Source organism: Lissotriton helveticus, chromosome 11 (genome assembly GCF_964261635.1).
Source record: "Lissotriton helveticus chromosome 11, aLisHel1.1, whole genome shotgun sequence".
In the NCBI taxonomy this organism is placed as follows: domain Eukaryota; kingdom Metazoa; phylum Chordata; class Amphibia; order Caudata; family Salamandridae; genus Lissotriton; species Lissotriton helveticus.
The window spans coordinates 1057769099-1057785244 of NC_136072.1; the positions used below are offsets into that span (position 1 = coordinate 1057769099).

At 49.8% G+C, this 16146-nt stretch overlaps 1 protein-coding gene across 2 annotated transcripts in view; it reads left to right on the plus strand.

Moving 5' to 3' along the window:
- The window catches only part of KNTC1 (kinetochore associated 1), a 913665-nt gene that overhangs the window by 824160 nt on the left and 73359 nt on the right, over positions 1-16146 (plus strand). For both annotated transcript variants that reach the window (XM_078667574.1, XM_078667573.1), the window contains exon 61: positions 11338-11427. In XM_078667574.1, the coding sequence (XP_078523700.1) occupies positions 11338-11427 (90 nt within the window). The remainder of the gene's footprint in view (positions 1-11337; positions 11428-16146) is intronic.

Here is a 16146-nt window from a genome sequence, read left to right on the forward strand (position 1 = left end):
GACACTGTCCAACAGACATGTTGTCTTGGGTTAGCCAAGATAAAAGATTTAAACAAATCGTCAATACCTACACCTACACATGATAGCAGTAACACATCAGAGGCGGAGGTCGACGTACATACTATTTTGCTTCACAACAGAACAGATCCTGATTGGAAAAAATGGTTCATCTGGCCCACAGACACAAATACCTGTCAAGATAGATTCCTGAATAAGGCACAAGGGTTCACATTTACTAGGCCAGATCCAAGATATGTTCAGAGACAGCATCCAGGGATAGTAACATCATATAGTGTAGGGAAACTGTGCCTTGAGTGGCTACACAAGTCTACACTGAAGGAAGTAAAACAACACTTATCTTTACTTAAAGATGGCGCTGACCTGAGGGACTTCTTACAAGGACCTACTAAACTGCATCATAAACGTTTTATATACGCCAGTATCTAAGCTCTATATAATGAAGCGTGGAAGATTACGCAAGCAGAGACTTCAGAACGAATATGAGAAATTGATTGTATTGATTTAGAGAAATATCTCTCTGTAGTTGACAATGGGTTAACGACTCTGTCATCCAGGATATATTCTTTGGACAGCATAGTATCCTCTGCCATAGACATAATGGAACAGGACTTGGTCATGTTGCAACATGGTCAGTCGCAATTACGTTCTATAATGCTATTAGGCTGGACGTTACAAAACCTTTGTTCAGGCTATATGCCTTGGCGTTTAATCAACACAACGTCAATGTTTTCTGAATTTAATCTCAGAGATAAACAAATCAAATTGGCACAGAGGGGAGAAGACTATAGAGTGCTGAGTATTGAAAAACTGGAAAGATTGTCATTTACACTCGCTGAAAACCCAGCTATTGAATGGATAATACACGGTACAATCACTTTGCCTGTTACAATTTTCCATTTTCAGTATTGCTTAAAATGTATTCCAGCAAGCCTATATGAAAGGTTGGGCAAAGAATACATCAAGACATCCTGGGATTTACCTTACACACACAGATGTTGGAGTGGGGGAAAAGAAGTGTTTCTTAGTGGGAATAATTGTGAAAACGCTCTAAGCGGTTCTCTCCTATGTAAGGGTATAAACTTGCATGGGGCCTGCGATGGTTCCTCTAACAATTTTTCCTGCCACCTGCAAGGTTCACCAGCTGCAGTGATTGATCCAATTTTTAGGCAGCTTTCTAATGGAAGTTACATCATGCTGAATGATCACAGCTGCTATGGCATGTTGCCAGGTTTAGCCTATCTCATAACTGTGCCAGCCATAGTCACTTTCTGTATGCAAGTATTGTTTCCAAAAACCAAGACAGACCAGGAGTCGCCGTTATGGCCTTCACTGAACATCTCTTCTATACAAATTGATACTTTAAGCAGAATGAAAGCCATTCTTTTACAAAAATCTGTGCCATTGACCTCGGCCAAAGAAACCTATGATCTGCAAGTCACAAGAACTTCTGCAGAGATACACACCCTATTAACTACAAACTGCCCTGTACATTTCTCAGAAATGTTAGGTCGTATCTTAAACATGTCTGATACGAGTGGTATTGTACATATATTTGAGATGATTTTTTTCGGTACTGTTAGCACCTTTTGAAGCAGTCCTAGGAATATTTCCAAACTTCATGCACTCGTTTTGGGACTCGCAGCAGGGATACTATTTTTGCTCCTTTTGCTCCAATATGGCAAGCCAAATCACTAGCGATACCCAGTTCACCGTGGAGAATACTCTTCTGGCGATGAAGTGTCATGAGCGCATAGTCCAAATTTTGGGATTAACTTGTTTGAGGGAATTAAATACCACATGGTTTATGTCATTCAGACCAATCTGGCAAGATTTCATCTTATCTGTTCTAAGATGCCTGCTATGTGGAGAAGAATGCGTGTTAGACATCTGTCTCACACTCCCATCAGTCATGCCAACGGATGTTGATACTTTGCTGGACACGGTAAAGTCCCATGGGCAGTGTTGTCCCCAGCGGCTACCAATTCTGATGACGACATTCATTGAGATCTCACAGACGCAAAATGCTGACGGTGAGGTACAAGAGGAAAGCGGCACACAGGTACCATCCAATTCAAACATTGCTAATGAGACCAACGCTGACGGTAATGCTTCACATCTATGTGCAATTAATCTTCTAGGTAATCCAACTTTCACCTACGATGGTAGACAAATTCTTTTCAGACTTAGAAGACTTGATGTTTTCTCCAAACAATAACACTGACTTTTGATTTGGCACTCAGTGTTCTGAAAGATTCTAAATTCGACCTTCATTTTTTCAAAACAAGTTTCTGACTTTGGAACTCTATTTTTTTCCTCTATGATCAAACCTTTGTTTTTCCAAATTTGTATTTTTTAATTTTTTTAATTTTTTGGGGCACAAAGTAATCTGCTTAAAGTAAGACTATTCATAGAGAATTAGAATTCTTTGAAAAACTTCCAAGAGACAATATTTGACCTTTTCCACATTCAACCAGTTTATATAATCTGCCATGGAATGGTCTCAACTGTTTCTTCTGTATTTAAGAGCCATTTCATAAATGTATTTTCGTGATTCATTCAGATAGCATTTCCAAAAATGTCAAACTATATGCTTTGAATGAAACATTGCTTTAAATGCGTACAGCACATATGCTTTTTCGTGTACAACCAGTACCAATGCATTTTTATGTGTTTTGGGTGGGTTTTAACACATGATGTTTAGAGATGTTTTAATGTGTTTAGAACTTAGTAATGTCGTACGTAAGAAAGTGGAGTGGGTGTTGTGTGGTGTTCTCAGGACAACCTGTTCTCAGGACACAGCCGCACGGCCACCAGCTGTGTGTATGCCCCTCGCTGCTGCTCGCAGCCTCGCTGTGCGTTCCCTGCAGTTCCGCCGTATTGTCACTGTAAATTGTGGTATTTCTGTTTCTCTTTCCCCTATTGTAAGTATTGTTGTATTTCTTTAGCCTTATTGTAGAAACGTGGTTGTTTTCCCCCTGTGCCTTGCCCGCCCCGCTCCCCGCTTCCCGCCGCCGTTCACGCAGCCACGCCCCCTTTTGTTCTGTGCCCTCCCCGCCTCCCAGCTGCTCCTCCCTCCCACTTGTCCTTAAATGGCGACCGCGCGGCGCAGGTGAGTGTGACCTGTTCTCAGGACACCCCTGCGCCGCACGGCCACCAGCTGTGTGTGTGCCCCTCGCCGCTGCTCGCAGCCTCGCTGTGCGTTCCCTGCAGTTCCGCCGTATTGTCACTGTAAATTGTGGTATTTCTGTATCTCTTTCCCCTATTGTAAGTATTGTTGTATTTCTTTAGCCTTATTGTAGAAACGTGGTTGTTTTCCCCCTGTGCCTTGCCCGCCCCGCTCCCCGGTTCCCGCCGCAGTTCACGCGGCCACGCCCCCTTTTGTTCTGTGCTCTCCCCGCTCCCGCCTCCCAGCTGCTCCTCCCTCCCACTTAGCCTTAAATGGCGGCCGCGCCGATTGTGCGCCGAAGGCAAGCCCGTCTGCGCCCGTCCGCGCCTGGACCGCGCCCAGTGCCAGGACCCCTGGTCCCCACCGCTGCAAGACGACCCGACAGACCTACGACACCGCCGCCCTCAACGCACTCAATGCCGGCCGTAACCCCGCCTGCTGCCGGGCCGCCCCGAAATGCATCGACGGATCCTTCACCTGCAGAACCTGCAAGTTCACTTGCCTCCGAACCTGCACCGCACCCGCCAAGCCAAGCACCAGCAGCAACCTCGAGTGCATCCTGCTCAACACCCGCTCCATCCACAGACACGCCGTGGAACTCTGGAACCTCCTCGACACAACATCACCAGACATCGCCTTCCTCACGGAAACCTGGATGAACGCCTCCTCAGCCCCAGACATCGCCATCCCGGACGGGTACAAGATCATCAGGAGGGACGGCGTCAACCAGACCGGAGGAGGCATCGCCATTGTCCACAAGAACACCATCCGCATCACGACCGACTCCAACGACACCTTCGCCGCCGCCGAGCACCTCCACTTCCAGATTCACACTGACCCAAAGACAACCCTCAGAGGCACTCTCATCTACAGACCCCCGGGACCACGCACACAATTCAGCGAAGACATCACGGACTTCATCAGCCCACACGCCCTCCCCTTCCCCGACTACATCCTCCTAGGGGACCTCAACTTCCACCTGGAGAACAACAAGGACCGCAACACCGCCACCCTGCTGGACAACCTCGCCAACCTTGGACTCAAGCAACGGGTCAACACCCCCACCCACTACGCCGGCCACACGCTTGATCCCGTCTTCTCTTCCAGCAAGCACATCACCTTCAGCCACTCCACCGGACTCCACTGGACCGACCACAGCTGCGTCCACTTCAGCTTCAGAAGAACCACAACCCACCACCACCCGCAACAGGTTCCTCACAGAAGCTGGAGCAAGATCACCGCCGACCAGCTCACCACCTCCCTCAGCCAGAACCCACCCGCCAGCACGACGGACCCCAACGAAGCAGCCCGCAACTTCACGCAGTGGCTGACCGCCTGCGCCGACGACCTCGCACCACTGAAGAACCCTCCCAGCAGACCTAGAAGCAAGAAGGCCTCCTGTTTCACCGACTAACTCAAGGACTCCAAGAAGACCTGCCGCACCCTCGAGAAAGCCTGGCTCCTCAACCAGACCACTGACAACATGACCGCCCTCAAACACGCCACCCGCAAGCACCACCAGCTCATCCGCACCACCAAGAAAAAATCACTGAAGGAACGACTGGACATCAACGCCCACGACAGCAAGGAACTCTTCACCATCGTCAAGGAGTTCTCCAACCCCAGCACCGGCATCAACGACATCACTCCCTCACAAGATCTCTGCGACTCTCTCGCCTCGTTCTTCCACCGCAAGATTGCCGACATCCACAACAGTTTCCATCCACGCACCCAACCGTCGAACCAACGCCCCCCACCGCCACCCTCCGCACCTGGACCACGGTGACCACCGAAGACACAGCCCGCACGATGAACACCATCCACTCCGGATCTCCGACCGACCCCTGCCCCCACCGCGTCTTCAACAAGGCCCACTCCACCATCGCACCCCAACTCCGGAACGTCATCAACACCTCCCTCAACACCGCCACCTTCCCGGAGAGCTGGAAGCATGCCGAGCTCAGTGCGCTACTGAAGAAACCAACAGCGGACCCCACCGACCTCAAAAACTTCCGCCCCATCTCGCTCCTCCCTTTTCCCGCCAAAAGTCATCGAGAAGATCGTCAACAGACAGCTTGCCGCCTTCCTCGAGACGAACGGATCCCTCGACCCCTCGCAGTCCGGTTTCAGAGCCAACCACAGCACAGAGACCGCCCTCATCGCAGCCACCGACGACATCCGAGCCCTGCTCGACAACGGGGAAACAGCGGCACTCATCCTCCTGGACCTCTCTGCAGCGTTTGACACTGTCTGCCACCGCACCCTAGTTCAACGCCTCAGCAACATCGGCATCCAAGAGAAGGCACTGGAGTGGATCATCTCGTTCCTCGCCGGTAGAACACAGAGTCCGCCTCCCCCGTTTCGATCCGAGGCCTCCGAAGTCATCTGCGGCGTTCCGCAAGGATCATCTCTCAGCCCCACCCTCTTCAACGTCTACATGAGACCTCTTTCTGCCATCGCACGCAACACAACCTCAACATCATCTCCTACGCCGACGACACCCAGCTGATCCTCTCCCTCACCAGAGACCCCGACACCGCCAGAACCAGCCTGCACGAAGGGATGAAAGACGTCGCCGAGTGGATGAAGAACAGCCGCCTGAAACTGAACTCAGACAAGACGGAAGTCCTCATCCTGGGACCATCGCCCTCCGCCTGGGACGACTCCTGGTGGCCCCCAGCCCTGGGCACCGCTCCCAAGCCAACAGACCACACACGCAACCTAGGCTTCATCCTGGACTCCTCCCTCTCGATGACCAGACAAGTCAACGCCGTCTCCTCATCATGCTTTCACACCCTACGCATGCTTCGCAAGATCTTCCGATGGATCCCGACCGAAACCAGGAAGACGGTCACCCAGGCCCTCGTCACCAGCCGACTGGACTACGGAAACACCCTCTACGCCGGAACCACAGCCAAGCTACAGAAAAGACTCCAACGCATCCAGAACGCCTCCGCCCGACTCATCCTGGACATCCCCCGACGCAGCCACATCTCCAGCCACCTGAGGGACCTGCACTGGCTCACTGTCAACAAGAGGATCACGTTCAGGCTCCTCCCCTTCAGACCTGAGCCCCAAGTACCTCAACGACCGCCTGACCTTCTACACGCCCACCCGCCAGCTACGGTCTACTAGCCTAGCCTTCGCCGCCATACCACGCATCCGAAGAGCCACCGCCGGAGGCAGATCCTTCTCCTACCTGGCGGCCAAGACATGGAACTCCCTCCCCATCCACCTTCGGCTGACCCAGGACCACCTCGCCTTCAGGAGACAACTCAAGACCTGGCTGTTCGAGCAGTAGCGGACCCCTTCCCCCCCCCCCCCCCAAGCGCCTTGAGACCCTTCCGGGTGAGTAGTGCGCTATACAAGTGTTTTGATTGATTGATTGGTTTAGAGTTCCGAGTGAATTTTCCCGATTCATGCCCCTATATAGATACAATTCACATTGCCCTTATATAGGCATAGAAATCAATCCCCTATTTAGGCATACCCATAATACCCAAATACAGGCATGACTACTTGCACCCATACCAAACGTCACAACGATTTCTTGGGAAATCAGCTTAAGCAGTTAGGGAACTTCCCCTTGCTTGAACATTGATTTTTCCAAGAACTAATGTACTTTGCAAAGAACTATTCCCTAGGGGTTCTTTCATGACGTTCATATGCCCGACTTTACATCAAACTATGGCATTCCTAAACACCTTCAAGGTATAAATATACCTTCACTTGCTCTAGCAAGACACAGTGGTTTGGAGCAGTTCGACTATCTACTTGCCCGACGCAGCTCGCTACAGCAAGTGCCGAAGGTGGCGGACTCTCCAGCTAACGCACTGTTCAAGAGGCTGCCCTTCTCCTGCCGAGAATCCAGCTCCAGTGTTTCCAAGCTCCCCTTACGGGGTGTTGGGAAATTGAGTCCCGAGACTGAGATACCAGACCTCCTTCATTCTAACTAAGATATGGAGCTGATAAGAACCTAGAGAAACCTTTGGTAGATTCTTGGCAAAGAAAAACTAAACCTATGCTACACAATACTTCTTCCCGCGTACTAGACTTAGGTTAGGTACATTGGGGTAGGCGTATTTTAGAAGCACCAGTTGAGTACTTTAGCGTGTATATTTATGTATGTATTTTTATATGGCTTAGAAACCATACAATGCTTTTACTGTATTATTTTATAATACTATTCTCGCTGTACACATTATAGTTTGCAGACTGCATAACGATTGTAGCAGTTCACTTTTCTTGTATGAGAAAGAAGACTGTTCAATAAAACCTTTTTATTGAAAACGCCGTTTCTATTTTTCTACAACTCTGTTGAAACGAAGCATGCACAATTGACTGAGTGAAATACTTATCTGTTTCACGACTCTGGGAGATATATTTCTTATTCTTGGGAAACAAAGTTGTCATGTTTATGCGATTGTCAGAAACGAATCGCTTCTAGTGAACTCGAGAAAGTTTCTAGTGACCTCTGAGCTAGCTGGCACTCACTATTAAGTTTAGTATATTAGATAGAGACCTAGTCGACCTCAGTCCTACATCTAATCTATAGGATATACTATTCCAATGCGCAGAGCCTATTGACAATATAGTAACTACACTACACCTTGGGGTAATTCTAAGGTAAGGAATCTATAACTAAACTATGTCTCTTATAGATACATAGTTACCGAAGGAAAGTAACTTTTTCTTTAGCTGGCCCGAGACTGCTGGTCAAACATTCACGCTCCTACAGCAGAGTAGCCCTGCCCTGCCCTGCTCCTCAAAGCTGGCGCACCAACAAGAAAAAATTAAATTATAATAGCATTGAGTTATTTTATTTTTTCTTATGCTGCTGAATAGCAGTGGGGTGACGCTCCTCCGTCTTAGCAGAGGAGATGCCACTGCTAGGTTTGTGACTAGCCTGTAAATGTAACACGCCTCCTGGCTATCTAATTTACCCCCTGGCCTGGTACCAAAGGGACTCCAGGCAGGGAGTGGCATCCTCCATGTTTGAGGGACGCCAGGCTGGCATATCAAAGGCAGTGTGTTCTTTGAAACTCCCTTCCTTGACTTGCTAATTTACCAGCCATCCTGTTTGGAGGAGATGTAAACACCTCTAGCCAGAGTAGGCATTATATCCAACCTCTGAGAGCGGGGCTCTCACCTCCTACTGGCTCAGAAACCCACCTGGGGTTGTATGCTGTACAGGACCAGTCAGCCAGCACACTAGAGGACTAGTAGATTTCAGGGGTACCTTCAAGGTACCATCTGGGTGCCGGAATTGAAAAATCCAAGACTGGAATCCGTGTGGGTTTATTAACATGAGGTGTTTGATACCAAACACCAAAGGTTTAAGTGAAGCCATTATGTCACTTGGAAACTCGTTTTGACCATTGTCCAGTACATACCTTAAGATGGCTTCCCTGCTCACTTGTAACATTCAGCATTGGAACTAGACATTACAGGGGCATATCTCCTCATGCAGACATGTCTTCACATACAATATAATGCACCCTGCCTTAGGGCTGAAAGGCCTGCTGTATGGGTGGCTTACTTATACTAAATGCAGTGACTTTGGCATGGCCATGTCATATTTTCACTCATGGTTTGCACCATGTGACAAATCGTGCAATGGCAGTCGGTGTGGAATTTTTATATGGGTCCAGCAGGGTGGCATAAGATATGCTGAAGCCCTTACGGACCCTCTATAGTACTCATGCCCTAGCTAATAGGGACGTACAGAGGTGCTAAAGTCCTTTGCCAGTTGGGTTACTATTAGACATCACCTTGTTTTAAGGAAAGAGCACTGGCACTGAGGTCTGGTTAGCAGACCTCAGTACGCTGTCAAAGTTGAAAACAGCATCTAGTAGCTAAAAAGGGGGCAGAAAGTGTGGAGACAACTGCAGCAAAACCCCAGTTTCCTACTTGCGGCAATTAATGATTCTACATTCTACATTAATGATGCTTCAGACCCCTCCTGTTCCACTTTGGTGCCTGTAGACATTGAACCACAGCAGACATTGCCGGGTATTCCTCATCTTTCGATGGAAGAATTCACTCGGCTATGTGGAAAAATTAAAACTGGCTCACCTGCTGACCCTTTGAGGCCCTCTCAATTTAGAGAGTCTTCTTCCATCTTCCAGGCCCCCCTTCGCAATTTAATCAATGCTTCCTTCTCTACTGCCATTGTTCCGGCCCTTTGGAAACAGGCCTACATATCCCCCATTCTTAAAAAACCCACATTGGATCCATTGATATTTTGTTAGATCTTAGTGCCGCCTTTGACACGGTGTCTCATAACATCTTACTGCAGCGGCTTGAGGTAGCAGGAGTGACTGGATCAGCCCTGGAATGGTTCAGATCTTTTTTTCCCCAAGAGATCGTTTAGAGTGTCTGCTCCTCCGTTTCTCTCCCAGGCCCATTCCATAGATCAGGGAGTTCCCCAGGGTTCTGCCCTGAGCCCGGTTTTGTTTAACCTTTACGTCCAACCTCTGTCTGCGGTCGCCAGGCGGTGGGATCTAGCCAATCTCTCCTATGCCGACGACACGCTGCTGGTGGTTACTCTGGCGGAAGGTTCAGCGCCTAACGCCTCTAGGTTTAGAGACGGGATGGCGGCTGTGGCGTGCTGGATGGCCTCCAACTGTCTGCAACTTAACGCCAACAAAACCGAGATCATGCTGGTGGGAAAGAACGTTGATCTCTGGAACGAGCAGTGGTGGCCTACTGTTTTGGGCCCGGTCCCTATGCCTATCACTCTGGTCAAAAACCTTGGGGTCTGGATGGACGCTTCCCTCACCTTCCGGGACCACACCAGGAAAGGTGCCGGCACATGTTTCGGCCTGCTGCGGGAGCTAAAGCCTCTCCTCAGGTTCTTTGACCCCACTACTCGCCAACTGATTGTACAGACCACTATTCTTTCTCGCCTTGATTATGCGAGGTCTCTTCTACTTGGTTCTAACAAGGCCGAAATAGGCAGGTTACAACGAGTCCAGAAAGCTGCAGCTAGGAAGCTTGTAGGTCTCCCACGCTTTTGTTCCCCTGCTGATACTATCCGAAAGCTGCATTGGCTCCCTATAAAAAGTAGGATCCAATTCAAAGTACTTTTTTTTTTTTTTTTTTTTTTTTTTTGAGTTTTATATAGCGCGAACTAGAACCGAACCGAATCAGTTATCAGAGCGCTTTACATAGCACCAGTTACGTTACATGAGGACACACTTTCATTTTTTTTAGGCACGGGGAGATTAAGTGATTTGCCCAGAATCACAGGGGGTTTTTGGCGTCGTTACCGAGACTCGAACCCAGATCCCCAGGTCAGAGGTCGAGCGCCTTAGCCGTTAGGCCAACCCCTCTCCCCTGTTGAGGTCCATTCCAGAGCCCAACAATGGATTCTGCTGCTTTCTCCTTTCCCATAACGAACTTGTAAGGATCAGGTTCTCTCACTTAACAAAGCCTTTTGATCATCGTGAGGCAACTAGCTATGGTTATCTATTCGCCCCTTGATGACTCTTCTTCACTACATTCATACAACTACAGCAGTAGAGGTGTAGGTTATAAGCACATTCTAATTCAATCGAGGATCATCTTTGCCTTTCGTTTATAATTTTGAAGTCTGCCCGCCCCAGCATACTGAGCAATCTGCTCACTCTATATGCTCCCAGTCGCAGGCTACGATCGGCGGACCGGCAGCTGGTCATGGTCCCTCGGGTAAAGCGCAGCCGGGTGGGAGGGCGCTCCTTCTGCTATCTGGCAGCCAAGCTATGGAACTCTCTGCCAGAGCAGATCCGTGGTATGGACTGTCTTATTACCTTTAGAAAAGCCATCAAGACCTTCCTCTTTCCGTTAGCCTAACCCTCGGGTTTCTGGCGTCCCCCTTTGTCTGTGGCCTCTGTGCGTTCCTTACTTGTAGTTCTAAGTGCCAGGACGCCCCTTCGCTGGGGCAGCTGTGTGCTATATAAACCCTGCTAACATAACATAACATACAGTGTGTGAAACGGCACAGTATCACTTGTTAAATGATCACCACTCAACCTACTGCATACAACAAATGACTTGACTCTTAACCCAAGGCTCGCCTGATGGCCATTTTCAGAAAAGTTAAGTGCAAAAAAAGTTTAAAAATCCCACCTTATTGCGGAAGAAGTGATTCCATTATTTTATCCCCTCAGGGCTTTCTGTCATCCTGCAACGCTGAGACTGTGCTGCAGCAAGTGGACGATTACCTGAAGACCGGGGAGGTAGCAGGCTTTGCATCTGAGGTAAGCACACGTAGACTTCTCTAACTAAACTTTGTTGAATAGAAGGTATTGCTGGCATGGTTACCTGATAGTTGAGCTGAAGCCCGTGCGCCCAATTCACAAAGGGAAAATCGAGACGAAAGTTTAATTATACGACTTTTGGTATTCACAAATGGCTTTTACGAGTTATAAAGTTGGACTTTTGTCTCAGTTAAACTTCAGTTTTGGCCTTAAGCCTAAGGACTTTTCATCTCAGTTAAATTTAAGACCAAAACTTAAGTTTAATTGAGACCAAAGTTCAACTTTACTACTCGTAAATGTTATTTGTGAATACCAAAATTCCTAATGTTAGACTTTCGACTCAGTTTACCTTTGTGAACCAGGCCCCATATCTCCATTACATTTACAAATGACTGTCATCAGGTTCTCTAGTCTCATTTCATCACTTCCAGCCTAATAGCAATACAACTTCCACAATGCATTATTTAATCAAAAGCCCAGAACTGAAAACATGACGTTTTGCTGACATAAAGCAATTTGTAAACACTAAATGCTGAGTACCATGAAATTGGTAATTATGAATATGGTATGGATTGTGTAATTCCTGTAATTTTCTTTCTAGGATGTCCACTGTTGTATTCCAGCACAAAAGAATTTAGAGCGCTGTATTTATTACAATTATCTAAGTACAAGGGATGAGAGAGATGATTGTTGCTTGAACATCAGCCCTCATCTAAAAAAGAAATCTCACTAATTGTGTTTTTCCCCAACTTGAAACTCAACGCGTTTCATCCTTTTTATGTATGATGTATAAACTTTATAAAGGGTTGTAGACCGTAATGACCAATGTAAGTTTCAAGCCTGTTACACCAGAAAACCGCTTATTCTTGGAAAGACGGGTTATAGTGATTGATGTGTTTTTAAAACTGCAGGCAGAGATCAAAGCCTTTCACTCTCTCAATGTGCCAAAAATAATAGGGCGGGTGGAAAAGAGCATTTAGTTTGGAAAATTTAGTTTTCCTCAGTGCAAACCCGACCAAGAGAAAGTGAGCAATGTTGTTTGATCTTACTGCATAGAAACAGAACAGTTATCTGATAGTCTACTAGCCGCAGATTCTTTAACGTAGAATTATCCCCAGGCGTAAGACTAGATCCGGCAAATTTTCTTTGCCACAGCATCTCTGCCCACCAGGGCGCCGTACCACGTGACTCCACCCTGACGTCGTCCGCTGGCGTGACGTCCGCAAGGTCACATAAGCTCCACCCCAGCGCGACGACGTCAGTTTTTCTCTTTTCCGCGTGCAACGCAGATTTGGATTGTCCCTTGGCCTGTTTTTAGGCCTTCATTTTGATGCTTTTGCATTGTGGAACAGTGTGCGAATGCCTTCGAGTTTCAAGACGTGCACTTTGTTCACCCGTCAGGTTTTGGCGACGGACCCTCACCCTATTTATATGTGGTGTTTGGGCAAGCACCATTATTCTAAGGACTGCGACTCTTGTCAGCATCTGAAGCCGAAGTCCCAGTGGGAGCGCCGGATGAATTTACGTTTGGCCCACCTGTCCAGGTCGGTCTCGTCACTGCGTCCATCTCCTACTTCGGATGGGGCCAGAAACCGCCGATTCCGCCTGCGGCATCGTCCTTCACCAAGGTCCCATGGGCGTCGTTCGCCCACCGGTAAGGCCTCGTTCTAAAGAGAGAGGGCGCGGGGTCCCCTCGGGACATGCGCCCTCGCTCATCACCACCCTATGTGCCTTTTCCGGGTGTCGGGGCGTCTAGGGCCCAAATGGAGGCCTACGCTGCGGCTCTGCAGGCTTCCTTGGCCCCCCTCCTCTTCCTGGGACATCCGCGGATCCCTTTCCAGGTGCAGGACCTTCCGCGGTGTCTCCAGCTGCTTCGGCGCCGACAAGTTCGGTTTCAGGGTTGTGGGAGTGTGGTGTTGTCTAGGTGCGGCCCTAAGGGGTTCCCCTCTTCAACCCATGGCGTACCTGCCTTGCTGCAAATCCCCGTGGGTGTCCCTGTGATGTCGCATGAGGTTGCCGGGACTCTCGATTCGTCTGAGTCCCCCTCAGTCCTCCGGGCAGGCGGCTGCCTCACCGGAGGCCAAGCCAACGGCTTTACTCCTCGGCCCTGGCGGTGCCGCGGGTGGTGGCTGGGACCCGGGGCGCCTCCTCAAGTCCCTCTCGGTCCTCTACGCAGGCGGCTGCCTCGTCGGAGGTCGAGCAGGTGCCTTTTCGGCACTGTTCATTAGCCGCTCCAGCTCCGTCCCTGCCCCCTTCTCATAGGTCGCAAGTGGTGGTGAAGGTCGACTCGGCGTCCCGGATGGCCTCTTCGGCTCCGGTCAATGTCGCACCGGTGCCTGTGGTGGACTCCACGGCGCCACCCTGGCTTCGGGTCGTCGACTCATCTCCAGAGGTCCCTTCCTCTCCAGAGGTTTGTCATCTCCTGGTCTCCTCTTCAACGGAGACTGGGCGCCGCGTGGTTGCTTTCTCTCCGGCGTCTTCCAGGGAGGGCTCCTCGCTGTCTGTGCAGCTGCAACCCCCAGACACTCTGTTCCGCCACTCGCTGTTGGCTCCGCAGGCTTCTCCGCAGGCCCCTCTGGCCCCCCACTCGTCTATGGATCCTCCACCCTATAGGGGCTGGCCGTTTCTTCATCTGGCTGGGCTTGGGGATGGGTGACTTAGTTTACAGCCGTCGCCCATGGAGGAACTGCTCTCTCCCCCGCTATGCCCCACGGAGGCGGTTGTCGCCTTTGCCCTACGTAGGCGGGTGTCGCCTTTGCCCGGGCCATTTCCACGGCTACTGGCATCTTGTAGATGGGCAACCCGGTCACCCCATTCCCTACGGCCATTTGTTGGAAGTCCTCCACCAGGGCTCTGGTGGAGGGGAGCTGCTTCTGCCATTTGAAACTTCGCTCCACAATTCTCTTCTGGGTGCCTGGGCCGTCCTGCCACGGGGGATCCAGTGCCTCAGCCGCTCCTCCACTGCCACTGTCCTGCTCCTCACGATCCAGTCTGCCTTTCTTTCCACCATTATACTCAGGGCCCTCTCCTGCAGACTGCTTTTCCTTCCTTGCCTTCAGTGTTTCCTCCGTCATGGGAGGCTTGGTGGTTGGGTTCTTTTGGGCGTAACATCTTCGCCTCTTCTAGTGCTGATTTGCCAGGGCTACCTCCAGCCTATGGGATTCCGTGGAGTCCATTATGTCTAGCATCTCACATGACTGTGTCTACGCTGATCTGCGGCACCATGTGTTGGATGGCCAGAAGTTGGCCGCATTTATTGTCTGTTCGGCCTTGGATGTTGCTGATGCTCTCAGCTAGTTCGGTAGCTCTCCGCCGCCATGCTTGGTTGCGGGATAGCGTTTTTCCGGTGAATGTTAGAGAGCGGCTGGTTGACCTTCCTTTTGATGGGGTTCTCTTGTTCAACACCCCTGCGGATTCTGCCATTTAACGACTCCTTGCAGGGCTCCGCCCTCCTCCCCATCCGTAAGCTTAGCTTGTCGGTCCGTAGGTGCTTTATGGGAGGTGTTTAGCCCCCTTTTTGCTTTAGGCCTGGTGTTCCGGTTGGCCCCGTTTGTGTTCGGTGTGGTTTGAAGTGTCTTCGGGGTCCTTCAGTTGGCTCCCTGTACTGTTGGCTGCTGGTACAGCCCTTTGGTTTTTTGTGGTGTGGTGCTTCGGCTTTTAACACACTTGTATGGGTCCTCCGATTGGGCCATCTGTGTATCTTTTTTCTGGCTGACTGTTAAACCCTCTGTAGTACTTCCTGCAGGTCTGTTATTTCTGATAGATACATCTGCCGTGTGGATTCCTCACCTTGTGAATATCCCCCTTGCGTCAGCAACGTTCGGAAATTTTCTTCGTAGCACGCCGACGTGGACGACGTCACAGGAGCACGGCATCGCGCGCGACTCCGTCTGACGTCACCGACCCCATATCAGGCCCACGCCGGCGTGATGACGTCAGTTCCCTTTTTTCCGCGTCTTCGACGCTAACGGTTTTCGGGATCTTCTGCGATACTTAGTATCTAGCTGTTATTTTATTGTCACTGTTTTTCCTTTGCGACTTAATTCTTCATCAGAGGATGTTGTCGAGGAAGACAGGATTTAAACAATGTAGGTCTTGTGCCCGCATGATGTCCATCACTGACCCACATAAGGATTGTTTGTGGTGTCTTGGTTCGGTTCACGACGTCAAGAATTGTAGTTCCTGTTTTAAAATGAACCCAAAGGCGCTTCGTGAGCGTGAAGCAAAGCTACTTCTCGCGAAGGTAAAAGGACAAGATACTGGAAGGTCTTCGAGGTCAACGTCGAGACTCTCGAAGTCGAAGCATAGGTCTCGATCGACGTCGAGATCCAGAGCGGGTTCGAGATCCAGAGCGGAGTCGAGATCCAGAGCGAAATCGAGGTCCAGGGAGAGATCTAGGTCTGGATCCAAGTCGGCTTCGGGTCACGCTTTGAGCTCCTCGAAGAGAAAACACAAGAGGAGGAAGCACAGTTCAAAACATCATTCAGGGAAGGAATCTTCTGATTCAAAGAAAAAGTCTCATAAACACCATAAGGACTTTGTTTCTCCTTCTCCTGCTTTGTCAATCGAAGGTTCTCCGACTCCGGAACCGGATCCGGTATCTTTACATCCTGAGGAACATGAAGAGGAAGAAGAAGTAATTCCTCAGACTCCGGCTCCGATGGAGACTCCTGTGGACCCAGAAGGTCAGGGTGAACAGGTGTCGGAACAACCTCCGTT